The 14,730-nt window shown below is 45.4% G+C and overlaps 2 protein-coding genes across 7 annotated transcripts in view; one reads left to right on the top strand and one right to left on the bottom strand.

Moving 5' to 3' along the window:
* LOC126082035 (putative uncharacterized protein C1orf229) overlaps positions 1-14,076 on the bottom strand; it is a 59,953-nt gene extending 45,877 nt beyond the window's left edge. For 5 of the 6 annotated variants that reach the window (XM_049894379.1, XM_049894380.1, XM_049894381.1 and 2 more), the window contains exon 1: positions 11,792-14,076. In XM_049894379.1, coding sequence (XP_049750336.1) covers positions 12,378-13,532 — 1,155 coding nt within the window. In that variant the 5' untranslated portion in view covers positions 13,533-14,076 and the 3' untranslated portion in view covers positions 11,792-12,377. Of the gene's footprint in view, positions 1-9,020 lie in introns of all 6 variants that reach the window. The other variant, XM_049894382.1, reaches the window with a different exon arrangement.
* Positions 13,139-14,730, top strand: part of BMPR1A (bone morphogenetic protein receptor type 1A) — a 214,682-nt gene continuing 213,090 nt past the window's right edge. Inside the window, exon 1 of the mRNA XM_049894352.1 lies at positions 13,139-13,227. The gene's annotated coding sequence lies outside the window, so the exon portion shown is untranslated. The remainder of the gene's footprint in view (positions 13,228-14,730) is intronic.

The raw sequence follows: 14,730 nt of genomic DNA, 5'->3' as shown, positions 1-14,730 counted from the left end.
AGAATCAGACAAGTTACTGCATACTTTCACTATAATATGGCAATAAATGTTCGTTCAACTTCTCCACAAAGCAGGCCTAAAAGTAAGGAACAGCAAACACATGTCCCCTGGGAATCCTCTGCACTAGTGAAATTTCTTTTACAAACTAATATTTTAGTTTAAAAAAAAAATTGTCCTCTAAGTTACTTATTAATAAATAAAATTAATGCCCTGGAGAAGATGTCCTATGATATCATGTACTTCACGCCCAATGCTAGGTACTCTGGTTGGGAAGCAGGATAGGATGTAAATAAGCATGGGGTGCTGTGCGACTTCTCTGAAGGGGCACTCACCAAGCCTGGGAAATTCCCAAGCTAAGGCTGGAATGAAGAAAGGGAGCCCAGCCTAAGCTGAAGCAGAACTCACATACTTAATTACTGAACTGCAGTAGGCTGAACTTGAAGTAAAGCTCATTAAAAATTTTACAGTTTGTTTTGTTTCCCCTTCACAGAAGCACTAATGTACTGATCACTTTCTGGAACGAAAAAGATAACTAAAAATTGAGTGTGGACTTTGTGTCAGGCCCTCTGCATATACTATCTCAGTTAACTTTCAAATCTGTCCCATTAGACTGGTATTATTTTACAGTTGAAGAAACTGGGACTCAAAGAGGTTGACAAATTATACCCAAGGTCAAAAGCTAGGAAGTACAGCCAGGACTTTGACCCTGAAGCTTATGTTCTTCACACCATATCATGCTGCTTAGCCTATTTCTGAAGAGTCTCCCTAGTGGGGTACAGCAGCAGCCAAGAAAACTGTAGGATTGGCTTCAAGGTTAACGAAGGAAAGGAAGGAAAAATATAGAGGGTTCCCATTAGCTCTTTGGCCATCTTCTTTTGGTCACAGAAAGTTCTGGACAAGGACTTCTGGGATACGCTTTCTGGCTGGCATCCCAACACCCAACCTCACCAGGCCAGATCTGCAGAGTCTGGATTTGGAGAAGGGCCCATGGGACGTGAGCTTTACACAGTTTATAATTTACTGTAAACAGCTTGCTGTTTCTAATTAAACCTGTACAATCATGTCTGAACATTTAGGAAATGAGGCCTTCTTTTTATGGTTCTTTTCTATAGGGTTGCTGAGTCAGAATTGACTCGACGGCACTGGGTTTGCTTTTTTTGTTTGTTTTCTCAGTAGTAAAACCAGAGCCCTCTTCAGCTCCACAAGCCTCCCTAACCTGCTAGGCCTTGACTTAAGAGACTCTGGACTGTGGTCCAGAAATCTGTGGATCCTGGACCACAGCCCGGGAAATGCCTGGGTGCGATGACTGCTGGTGACCGTGAGCCATCTCGTCCAGAGGGATGTTCTCTGATTCTCTTTAGCAGGACTTTAGGGCACCAAAACACAAGTTCTCTGACGCTGTTCACATTGGGATAGAAAGGAAGTCATGCCTGTCAAGCTAAAGCTGCTGCCTGAGAGTAATTTTTAAAGAAATAGTAGCTCAAAATGATTATTTTCTCTTAGAGTCAGGTGGGCTGGAGACAACCTGAAGTTTGAAATTGGCAATAAAATAATAGGTTTAAGTATCTTAAATTTAATTTTTACTAAGATGGTAATATGTGCTTATTAAATCTGGAAAACAGTTGTAAACAGAAAGGAGAAAAAAATTAACCATAGTTTCTTCCCAAGACAACCACTGTTAGCATTTTGGCCAATTTTCTACCATTTGTTTTGAGTGGGAGAGCAGAAACATCAATACAACCTATCGTCTCTTTACCGTTTGTAGGACCTGAGGTGAGCAGGTCAGTCTGCACCAGCACTGTCCAAAAGAATTTTCCATGAAAATGAAAATGTTCTATATTTGCATTGCCCCAGTGTGGTAGCTGCAAACCACATGTGGCAACTAAGCGCTTGAAATGGACTAGAATGAGAAATTAAATTTTATATAATTTTAATTAATTTAAATTTACCCAGCCACACAGGGCTAGTGGCTATTGCGCTGGACAGTGCAGACCTACACAGGGTTTATGAAAGAGTCCCTTGCTGGTATCAAAGGGAATGGAAGTTGGCACTGAAAATGTAGTACTTGTCATTTCAAATAATGACAGAACTCAGAATACTTCAATGACGAGAAAGCCCACCCCAAGAAAATGTGTAGAAAGAGCTCACAATTAGTCTCTGAAAAGGAAGTCAGTCATTAGCCACCTTCTGTATCCTAGCAATTAACCAGTCTTGGAGAAGAGCAGGTACCTCCAGAGAGGTGCCAAATGAGTAAGAGATAAGAGACTATAAAAATGAAAAGCCTTTTGGTCTTTCATCACAGGATAATCCATGCATGTGAATTAATGGTGAAAGGCTCAGTAATGGCCTTGGTGAGGAAGTAGGAGCAGTGTAGCAGGATATCCTTTTCCTGCACTAAAGCAACCAATTCTCTCCATTTTATATACAGCGGAAGCAATTAATTGTACTCGAAAGAAACCCACAGCTGGCTTTTCCTGACGGCCCCAAAAGCAACAACCACTATTGTTCAGCTTCCGGGACAGACAAAGTCATTCTAATGCACTGTTGAGATTTTTCTGATTGTTTATAATCTTCATGTTTCCAGATACAAAAGCTTGTATGTTAACGCCTAAAATTCAACTCTCCCTGTCATCTCACATCTTCAGCATAAACCAACTGTCAAAAAGTGAATTTTTATTTATAATTCAAGCACACAACTTGATGCTTTCTCAACTCCATGTGACTGAATCCTAAGTTACTCACTTTTGTTTGAACTCTACTGCCTCTGTTTTCGTGGTTAATATTTACAGTGTGATTATCTGGGGATTGTGCATAATTAAGATTATACATGAAAAACCCAGAAACTCAACATTTCAGACTACTGGACTGTACGGCACTGTTCTGCCTACTAGATGCGGAACGTACTGTACTTCAGTAATTCTTCGATGCACATTTTAACATCTCTGAAATCCGGATGTCATAGGGTCAGTGGTGTGTCATAGTTTAACTGGCAGTGTTTTTCTTAGTTGTACAGAAAACGATTCAGCTTAGAATCAGTGCTGTCTTAGATTTCTTGAAATACGGTATACAGAGTTAAAATCTGATTAGTATGATGCATTATTGCAAGTAAAACAACAGAATAACTTGTTAAAGGAATTCACACCAATCAATCAAATAAAACTCTGATTAATTACACATCTTGTATGGGAGTCTGACTTTATTCGACATAAATCCATCTTGCCATTTCATTTACTTTTTTTTTCTTTACCAATCAGTTCTGATCATAAATGTAATATTGCCCATCCAAACCAAACCAAACCTGTTGCCGTCAATTCTGACTCAGTGCGACCCTATAGGACAGAGTAGAACTGACCCACAGGGTTTACGATGAGCGTCTGGTGGACTTGAACTGCTGACCCTTGGGTTAGCAGCCGTAGCTCCTAACCACTGCACCACCAGGGCTCCGATACTGCCCATAGTGGAGGTATAAAGAAACGCTTACTGAATAAAATAATAGGCACCCATTATGCTACCACCAGAAAAATACTGCCAATATTTTGTCTCTATTTCCTTTTAATCTATTTATTTATGCATACATATTTTATAATGCAGAATTAACAAATGCTTAAATACATCTTGCCAAATGTCCTGAAAGGTATAGGATGTTCAATTAGAAAAGCTAGTTCTTTAAACAAGCCAGGCTTGCTTACTTCTCAACAGCTTGCTCATTCTCCCCCACTCCACGTCAATGTCTCTTTGCTTCAAAGCACTTGTTTATTACGAGTTTACTAGCAAAATCTCAGGAAAGAACCTAGTCTACAGAGCTAATAGCTTGTACAAACCACAGCCTCACCTACTCTGAGAACAGAAGAACTAGATGATGTTCAGCTACAACTATCAACTGTTCTGATCAGGGCCACAATAGATGGACCCTGTGCGATGAAATGAGCTCTTTTATGTGGCGTTTTGCCTTGGTTCTTTGGAACAAGAGCTTCAGAGATTTTTCCCTTAGGCCTTGAGGAATTACCTCTGCCCTAGTTTTCTACCAAGAGGGTCTGCTACTTTTGTCCACGTTGATTGACTGTGATGGTTAAGGTTGTGTGTCATGTTAGCTGGGCCATGATTCTCAGTGGTTTGGCAGCTATGTAATGATGTAGTTATCCTCCATTTTGTGATATAATGTAGTTGCTTCCGTGATGTGATCCCATGTGACCAGCCAATCATTTGTAATGGGAGTTTCCTCAATGGTGTGGCCTGCATCCAGTACATATGGATATTCTGGCAAAGCTCACTGGCATTTTCTCACTGAATCCTGCAGCCAGCTCATCATCTTCTGATCTCTGATTGCTGGGACTTGAGCCAGTGGCCTGCTATACTGCTTGCCGATTTGGATTCATCAGCCTCCACAGCCTGTGAGCCAGCAGCCTGCCATTTGACGTGCAAATCTTGGATTAGTCACCCCCTGCAGCTACATGAGTCATGAGAAGCCTCCAGCCTGACACCTGACCCATACACTTAGGATTTTGCCAGCCTCTGGAAACCCTGGTGGCGTAGTGGTTAAGTGCTACGGCTGCTAACCAATGGGTCGGCAGTTTGAATCTGCCAGGTGCTCCTTGGAGACACTTTGGGGCAGTTCTACTCTGTTGTATAGGATTACTATGAGTCGGAATCAACTTGATAGCAATGGGTTTGGTTTTCGTTTTTTTTTTTTTTTTTACAACCACATGAGCCATTTCCTTGAGATAACCTCTCTCTCTCTGTATACACTTCACCAGTTTTGGTTCTCTAGAGAACCCAGCCTAAGACATTGACGTTTCCTGGATAAACTGTAAACAAGTTGGTTTGATACTTTTCTCTGGTCCCGGGCTGCAGCCTCTGCTGTGAGTGGTATGCACCTTGCAGGGATTGGTCAATAAACTATACAAATGAAGTGTCTGTAGCCTACTACGCAAATGAGGTATTTGTGGCCTACTGTGAGGGGATTGGTCAGTTCATGGCCCTAGTGGGAGGGCCATGCCTTGAAGTTGACCAGGAATTTGTGCACATAAGCAGCCAACCCCAGAAGTTTTTCAGAAAGAAAGCAGGAAGAGAAGCAGAAGGAAGAGAGAAAAGAGAAGCAGACAGAGAGAGAGGCAGAGAGACAGAGGAGGGAAGGAACCTCCTAAAAGAGGTGTAACACGGGTCAAGGGCTGTAACGATGAAAATGGTGATAGGCCCAGAAGGGGTCCAGCAGCAGAGTCGGTGGTGACAGACAGCAGGGCCAAAAAGAATCTGTTTTGAGAGGGCTGAGAGGAACTGTGAGTGCTGTCCTGAAGGGGTACTTTGCCTATATGCTTCCTGATCCTGATCCCAGGTTGTACCCTGTTACTTCCTTAATAAACTACTTGTCAGCAGAGGGGCACTGGCGGTACAGTGGTTAACTGCTCAGCTACTAACCAAAATGTCAGTGGTTCAAACCCACCAGCCGCTCCACAGGAGAAAAATGTGACAGTCTGCCTCCGTAAAGCCTTCAGCCTTAGAAACTCTACCGGGCAGTTCTACTCTGTCCTATAGGGTCACCATGAGTCAGAATTGAGTTGATGGCAATGAGTTTGGTTTTTGTTTGATAACTGTAAGTGTGGGGTGTGAGTTCTGTGTAGCCACCGCAACACATCAACAAACCCAAAAGAGAAGTCAAGAGCACATGGGAAGGACAGCTGGTGTCAGAAACGATAAAAAAGGTTGGAGAGAGGAGGTGTCTCTGACCTCCACCTTATGGGAATCAGCTTTGTGCTGATCATGGTCATTACTCCCCCCTGAGGTAAGACAGGTTCTCATGCTAGTTACTGCTACTACAATTTTACACCATGATAGAATGGGACAAAAATATAAAACAGAACTCAAAATCCTTTGAAAGTCCAAACTTACTGGACCAGTTGAGACCAAAGGGCTCCCTGAGACTATCACCCTGAGATACTTTTTGAAACTCAAGTCACAACTATCCCGAGGTCACCTTTTAGTGAAATAACAATTTGGTACACAAAATAAGAGCTATTATGAGTACAGTGTTCCATTAAAAAACCATCGATATAAGACCAAAAGGTCAACAATCACTCTAAAGCCAAGATGAGAAGATAAGGGGGCAGGGAAACTAGAACACTAGAAACAAAACAACCAGAACACAATTAAAGAGAATGCTGACGCACTGTGAAAAATGTAAAATATCACCGGAACAATCTGTGTAGAAATTGTCAAGTGGGAGCCTAATTTGCTGTTTTAACTTTCACTGAAAACACAGTAAAATATTATTTAAAAAAAAAAGATTACTGAGGATATTGTTACAAAGTAGCCATCACTCCTTCCTACCCAGTTCATGGCTTCTGTAGTATACCTTAGGCTCCCTGCCTGCAGCTTCAAGTAGCACTTTGTGGGTTCATAGTGTAGAGGTGCTCAGGAGGACCAGGTACAGGTTTCACAATGCACAACTCCAGGGAACACCATCCACACAGAGCATGAGGTGAATGAAACCCCGTGCAGTTGTGCAATGCAGCAACCCTGGTGGTGCCCACAATGACTATAGCAATTGTATAATATGGGAAGACTAGTGACCAGGGGTCGGGGGGAGTCCCTGGGTGGTGCAAATGGTTAACTTGCTTGCTGCTAACTGGAAGGCTGAAGGTTTGAGTCCACCCAGAAGTACCTCAGAAAAAAGGCCTGGTGATCTTCTGAAAAATTAGCCATTGAAAACTCTATGGAGTACAGTTCTATCCTGACACACAAGGGGTCACCATGGGTCAGAATTGACTCTGTGGCAAATTTTTTTTTTTTTTTAACTGTGGGGTTGGGGAGGGTAGAAAGGAAAGAGGAACAGGTACAACCTCTTTGACTTAGAGAGACAGAGCAGCACAGCGGATACCCCAAGGAGTTTGTGACCCTCCCCTTCCACTTGGGCCTTCAAATCAAATGGATTAGCAGAGGCAAGGATTTCAATAGTTACAATGGTAGGCCCTGGCCTGGGCCTGCTATTTTGATACCGTGTGCTGCCCGCACCTCCAAAACTGTCCTTCCTCAGGCCAGGAGCCCAGGATGCACTTATTCACATGAAACTGAATAGAGGTATAAAATCTTGTTTGGGAGAAAGGTATTAGAACAGTTAGACATATAAAAAGTCAGTGACAAAAACTACAGATAGAAGGGCCTAAGGAGTTTATGGAACAGGCTTCCTGAAAAGGTGGTACTTGGCCACTGCAGTCAGGAGAATGCCATTAAGGGGTGAATGAATATATATGGTCCATTCTGGAGGAAGTGGGGAGACCAGTCCAACAGAAAGTTGCCATACAGCAGTGTTTCCGAGATTTTGATGGAGTGGTGTTTCATTAAGAGAAATCTGGAGAAGCTGGGCAAGATCAGTTGAGAGAGGGAATGATCAATTAGGAGGATCCAAAACCCATTGCTGTCAAGTCAATTCTGGCTCATAGCAACCTTACAGGACAGAGTAGAACTGCCCCATAGTTTCCAAGGAGCGCCTGGTGGATTTGAACTGCCAACCTTTTGGTTAGCAGCCATAGCACTTAACCACTATGCCACCAGGATTTCCAATTAGGAAGATAGCTAATATAATTTGGGTTTATAGTGAGAAAGACGGGTTTTAGGATAGGTAGCAAACTAAATGGAGCCCTGGTAATGCAGTGGTTAAGAGCTTGGCTGCTAACCAAAAGGTTGGCAATTCAAATCCACCACCTGCTCCTTGGAAACCCTATGGGGCAGTTCTACCCTGCCCCTTAGGGTCACTATGAGTTGGAATTGACTCAACAGCAATCAGTTTTTGGAGCAAACTAAATGGAAAATAATCTACATTTTAAAAGAAACACTGATTTTGGTTAGCAGCTGTAGCACTTAACCACTATGCTGCCAGGACCTCCTCAGGTACTAGTTACTGGTTAAAAATGATTATATTCCCCATGAAAGAATTTCCATGAGGAAACTGTGTTAGAACATAAATTCTAGAACTTAAAAAACATTATTTATTGAAAATGAGTTGTCAGAATTTAAAGTCATTTAATAATCCAGCTGCTTGTTATCATGTATATCATTTGTTAGTAGACGCTCCTTTCATCATGGTGCTTTGCCATTAATCCTCAAATATACTGAGGTAAAAAGATCTGCCTTGGCTGATAGAAATAAAAAGGAATAGGAGTGAGGGCAAACTATCAATAGGGAACACGACGATCTATCATCTACCTTAACGTCAATAAATATTGACTCAGAAACAAACATAAAATGAGGAAATTATGTACCTGTTTTATTTTCACTAGTTGACTGTAAGATTTTATAGGCCAGGAGCCCATCATAATGCCTAGTGTTTTCATTCATTCAATAAATATTTATTGACCACTTACTCGTGTGCCAGGTAGCATGCTGGATACTAGGGATACAATGGAGTGAGAATAAGACAGTTCCTGACGTCATGACCTGCAATAGATACCCCCAACATATGTGGAGGTGGATAAGCTAGTATCTTGATCATAGTGGGGGACCACACCAGCACTCACCTAGGAACACATCCCAGTAACTGTGTAGACCACGCACAGTAGGTACAGTATGGCTGTTCACGACCCTGCATTCCTGGCCTGGGATTAAATCTCCCCAGCTATCTTAGCTTATAGCTTTATCATGGCACCTTGCCTCTGACTAGTCATTTACAAGGTAATCATACTTAAGCTCCAGACACTGGAATTTCTGAACTACTAGTCCCAAAGGAATTCTTGAGCAGAATCAGTATCTAGTAGTAAGTAGAATCAGATATGGGGCGGCTTTCATTTCAGAACACACACACGTATATGTATGTGTATAAATGTATGTGTGTACATAATCATAAATATATATATACACACACACTTGTTATCTGGCTAAATAATAAAAATGTAACAGATTATAAACCCACTGCTATCTCAGGACAGGGAAAGGCAGGGCAGTGAACTGCTACAGGTTGGGGAATGACAAGATTTACCATAGGCTGAGTGGGAGCTAGGGTGGGGAGGCCCCAGTCCTCTAGGCAGTACCTGATGGCCAGAGAGTTGTGAGCAAACAACAGGTGGTAGTCCAGGAGAGCAGCTGGCATCAGGATGCCCAACCTGAGGCAATGCGGGAGAGGAGGCCCAACAGATGGGTGGACATGGAAGCAGAGAATCTAGGAACAAAGAGCTGTGGGCAGACACATTTTGCCACCGGGAGTATCTATTAGGGCACAGTCTGTGTTGTAGGGGTGAAACTCAGAGTCTAGACAACAGGCAGATATAATGGCATTCTGGGCAGGTTAACAGGCCAGTGCTTCGAGTACAAGACAAGGGCTATGAATCAGTCTCAGAAGGACACCAAGGTCAGGGCTCCCCAAGTAAATAGCAAGGACCGCAGGAGACTGAAAAAAGTTCCAGGGGCCTGGGAATGGAGCCCTGAGAATTGCTCCTGCCTCAGGACTTTGTCCTGAAAAGGACTGGGCTCTACGGTAAAGGTATGGTGGGGGAAGGAGGATTACAGAGGCCATGAACAAGTGATGGCTACTTTGCTACTTATTTACTGTGATTAAAAGAGAGTTTACTGAGGATATTTCCTACTGTGATTTATTAATCATAGTAAATAAGTGCTTTGGAACAAAGAGAAATTAAATTAGGGGAGAATGAGCAAGTTGTTCAGAAGTAAAAATAGAAAATATTGTACCATTATAAAGAACAAATTCAGATCTTTAAACTTTTTGTGCATTGAATTACCATATTTTACTATAAACAGCCATCTTTTTCTTAAATCCAATTTCTTTTTTGGCTTGGTCCTTCTGTACCATGATGGGGTATAAATAAAAAGATGGAGTAGTATCTATGCTGAAAGATGTAGCTGCTTCCTCCACTCTTCCAAACCCTTTTGTCCATTTAATATTCGGTTTGAATCCAATCTGAAGTTTCACCCTATCAAGGATATATACTTCACCAGTCCCTCTTTAGTGGGCTCTAACTTATCTCCATGCCTATAAAGACTTAGTGCTGCCTTTTGCCTCATAAAGTTTTTACAACAGAAAAATGATTCCGGATGGATTAACTGGCATTGAACTTGGATCCCTAAAGGCAGAAGTCCCATTTCACTGTAGATGGTATAATTCTGAGCTTCCCTGGCCAACCTTCCCCCTTTCTAACATAGTCCATGACACCCCTAAATCTGGAAGAGTCTTGGTGACAAAGTTCAGAAATGCTTCGAGGGAAATTCTATCCTTACCTGTCTCATTTGTGCAACAAATATTGAGCACCTATAATGTGCCAGGCACATAACTAAGAATAAGATTGACGAGGTTTTTGCTTTCATGGAGTTTGCATTCTAGTGGCAGAGGGATTGAGACCATAAACACGTAAGTAAATGAACAAGGTAATTTCAGATAGTAAAGAGTGGTATGGAAGAAATGAAATTGGCTGTGATGGGGTGTTAATATGATAGCTCATCAGAGAGGACCTCCTTGAGGAGCCGAGGCTTTTATGAAAAGGTGCCAGTCATAGGAAGACCTAATAATTGGGTTACTACCATTCCCAACTAATGCGACGTCACTGGTCACTACCACTCTTGGGATCTATACCTCAAACTAACTGTGCAAGGAAAAAGGCCCCCTTTCAGCCTGGTCTATTAACCTACTTAAAGGAACACCACCACATTGAAGAATGTTAATTTTGGACCTTGGGGTGTTGCCTTTGAGCTTGGGTGCCAGACCATACGTGCCCAGATGTCTCCTCAGACTTCCTGGCTGCTTTGTTCATTTAGTGGGCAGGCCAACTGGAGAAACAGGCTGGAATGCATACACATGCTAGGAACCAGTGAGAGCACCAGGCCCTGCTCTATTGTCGGAAGGTAGCCTGCTGTGATCCGCTCTGGATTTAAAACTAGGCAGTAGGTGGGCCCTGCCCAAGGAGAGCAAATGGACATCAAAAAAAATTCCCAAAGATTTGAAAAGTGGATTCTTTTGTAGAGAAATGGCCAAAGACATCAAGACTTAAACACTGATGCCTCAGTTTTGCTCCCATTCCACAGTGGCATACAACACAAGCCAGGCAACACTGATTTTGTACATTTTGGAAACGTAAGGAATTAAAGTTCCAACCTCAGATTCTTGGCTATTTTATAGACTGATTCAAATGTCTAAAAATCGAACGAGACTGTAAAGGCATAATAACCACTTGCCATGGTTTTCTCTGCCATGAAACGTTGCTCAGCATACATCAATGAGTTCTTCGGCTGATCAATTTGAAATTTGTTGAGCAAAAGTTCACCCTTTCCCCTATAATTAAAGCAGTTTACTATGCAGGAAACTTGAAAAAGAAAAATGACACATTTTAATTGATGTAAAGAAACTCTTTTATCATAGATAACTTCTTGCATGGCAAGAAGCTGTATAACCCACGACTTTCAAACCTAAGATGCTAAAGAGCTCAGAACTTCAGTGAAGGAAACAGAAACAAAAAGTAATTTGGAATTACAGAGAGTATCTGAGCTATCTCAAGGACAAAGGTAGGTAAAAAGAGAAAAAGGGGACAGAATAAAAGTTGGGGAAAAACATTTAAACAAGAATGTAAGGAAATGTAAACATTTAAACAAGCCTCTTAGGCAAAGTTCTAAATCTAAACATCTCTTTAGGGGAAAATGTGTGTAAAAACAAATTCCAGTGTCTGGCACGTTCTCATCTTTCCCTTTTTCTCTTTACCCACAGTTTTAAGAGTGATTTTACAAAGACTTTTTTTTTTTAAAAGTATACTTTGTAAAGAGACTTAATTTAACATGATACATTCGTTGAAATACTTACCGAGGAGATTAAGGTCATATTTGGTTGTCAAAAATGAGTCTATTGCCTTTTTCGTCACGTGACACTGGATAGTTTTAACAGAATTTTCCACAAAAAAATGAAGGAAAATCAAAGAAAAGAGGTAGTGGCAATTATTTACACTTCCCATGAGCCTCCTGAAGGATACAAGGTCACAAAAGTGAACCAAAGGTAGAGATGGGAGTTATTTCTAGTCGGCTGACTTCAGTCCCGTTGGGTTCATGCCGCCCCTTATCTGACGCCTCTGGAATTCTCGGGCTGGCAGCGCCCAGGAACCCGAGCGGCCGGGGCCTTGGAGACCCCAGGGGAGGAGACGCTGCCTGGCTGGCAGCCCACGCAGAGACCGACCGCCTCCGCAGAGACCGACCACCTCCACCTCCCTGGCTGTGCCTCAGCTCGCTGGCAAGGCGCCAGAAAGAGAAGCTGGAGAGCGGCTGGGTGAACAATGAACAGGGGTGACTGCATCCTTCCTTCCTTTGTCGCACGAGCCGGCAGTTCCCCGCCGCGGTGTGTGCAGTCGGAAGGACTAGGCTCATTTAACAAAGCAGGTGACTAGTGCTCACGGGTATCACGAGCCTACGTCGGAAAAGGGAGAAACACGACGAAACCCGGGAGCACAGGAGATACCGGCGTCCCTGGCCGCCGCAGCACGCGGCCGGCGTGTCCCCGCGCTTCCGCCACAGCTGCTCCGTCCGGGGCGGCGTCTCAGGCGTCCCCCGACGGTCGCCCGGCGGCGCCGGGACTGGCGGGTTCCGGAGAGCTCGGGGCCGCCTCGTCTTGGGCCGAGCGAGGAGGCGGCGAAGGAGCCCCCGCCACCGCGGCGGCGGTGGGGCTGGTTAGTGAGGAGGGGCCGGTGGGGCCAGGCGAGGGAGACGCTCCCCCACCGCAGCCCGGCGCCCCCTTGCCGGCGGCCCGCTTCCCTCCCCGGCAGCGGGGCGCCGCGCTCCGAGGGCCCTTCGGCCGCTTCCGCTGCCCGCTCGGCTCCTTTCGAGTCCGGGGGCGGGGCGGGGCCGACGCCCTGGGTTGGGTGCGCGCGGCGCTGGCGGGCGCCCTCCCAGAGCGCGCGCGCGGCGCCGGAGTCTCGCCGAGGCCCGCCCCTCCCCCACGCGGCCCCCACACCCGCGCCGCGCCCCCGTGTGAGTGGCGGCGGCGGCGGCGGCTGCCGAGATTGGAATCCGCCTGCTGGAGTTGGGCGACGGAGGAGGGCGGGGAGGGCGGCAGGAAGGCTTGGGCCCCGGCGCGTCCGTCCGCGCGAGACGAGGATCACACGGCTGCGACAGGGGCGACCGGGCCAGGGGCCGCTGCACGCTAGGGCGGAGGCCGAGCCGGGGCCCCGCTGGGCCCCGCTGCGCCCCGGCGGCTCGCCGCGCCTACCCTGCTCTGCGCCGCGGGCTGGAGATGAGTTCCCCGGGGTCCGGGTGAGTTGGCTCGTCTGGAAAGTGCGTGTGCGCGCGGGGAGGACCCGGCCGCGGCGGAGGGGCTGGCGCGGGGCTGGTCGCGAAGTTTCTGAGGGCGCCGGCGCGCGGGGAGGCCCGGGCGGCGACGGCAAGGGCCCCGGCGAGGGGGTGGCTGGGTCGGTCCGCAGGGCCCCCGCGGCCCTCGATTGTTTGAGTCTGCGCCTCGCTGCGCCCCTCAGGCCGCGGCGCCAGCTGGGCCCCGGCCCCCACCTCGACTGTCTGCCCCGGAGACCACGGTTCCCCAGACTCCCCGGATCTCGTGTCATTCCTGCTCCCGCGGCGTCCCGCCGCCCGGCCCCTCTTTTGTTTCCGCCCCGGGTTTCAGGCCCGAGTTTGGGAAGGCGGTGTTGGCGAAAGCAGCCTCCAAGAACGCGGCTTGAATCCTTAAATGGGAAAGGCGCTCACCTCCCTCGCCCTGTAGCTGCGAGGTTGATACTTGGGATTTGCCTCCATACACGTCTGCAAAGAGGAAGAAATAAAAAGTCGGCTTCATGTGGGTGTGGAACCAGGAGTTTTAAGTCCTCCCTCAGAACTTGAAAAGAAGGTGCCAGGTCTCTCGGAGGTCTCTCGTGTCGGTTCACCTGTTGACTTTCCCTGCCGTGTCTGTCGTGATTCTGCACTTCAGTTCCTGAAAACTTTTCTGCTGCATCGAGCGTAACCTTTTTGTTTTTCCAGACTCCTAGTGGAAAGATTTGGCTAGAAAAAAAAGTCAGCTTGCGTCAGGGAAGAAAAATAATGTGCCATGTGTGAGGGTCTGGCTTTTTGGGACTTGCACTCTTTCGTGCGTTTTAATTTGGTCAGAATGCTGCGGCTTTTCCTCTTTTAAACGGTTAACAAACTGTTCTGAGGACATAGAATAAACTTGGCACATTCACCTGTGTTACGTCATTTAATCCTTATGATAGACTATAGTTATTGTCTTCTACATTTTTAAGAGGAGGAATCCGAGACTCAAAAGGGTACATAATTTGCCTAAGTGAGCTGGGGTTTGAACCCAGGATATTCCATACTGTTCAGGAACTGTTAAAGTGAGGCTTGCGATGAGTTTGAAAACTTTCCGCAAACACTTATACGTTGGCGAGCATTTTTCAGTTACTCATACTTGATCGCTATTTTGTTGTTTAAGTTGAAAACAACTCCTTTACTGTATTTACTTGTAGGAGTAGTTAAGCAAACTCTGAATTAAAGTAGAATGTTAATGTTTATCATTGTTTTCAGTTTTTGAAGTAAAAAGTTTGTAAACCAGAATTGATTATTTAAATTTAAAGCTAAAATACAGGCAGTTTTCAGATATAGGAATGGGTTGATTTAATGACTGGGAGCCCTGGTGGCGCAGTGGTTAAGTGCTCGGCTGCTAACCGGAAAGGTTGGCAGTTCCAGCCCACCAGTCGCTCCACGGGAGAAAGATGTGGTGGTCTGCTTCCATAAAGATTACAGCTTTGGACACCCTGTGGGGCAGTTCAG

Source organism: Elephas maximus, chromosome 8 (assembly GCF_024166365.1).
Source record: "Elephas maximus indicus isolate mEleMax1 chromosome 8, mEleMax1 primary haplotype, whole genome shotgun sequence".
NCBI classification, from domain to species: domain Eukaryota; kingdom Metazoa; phylum Chordata; class Mammalia; order Proboscidea; family Elephantidae; genus Elephas; species Elephas maximus.
Note: the sequence above shows the minus strand (reverse complement) of the source record. Positions and strands in the feature narration are given on the sequence as shown.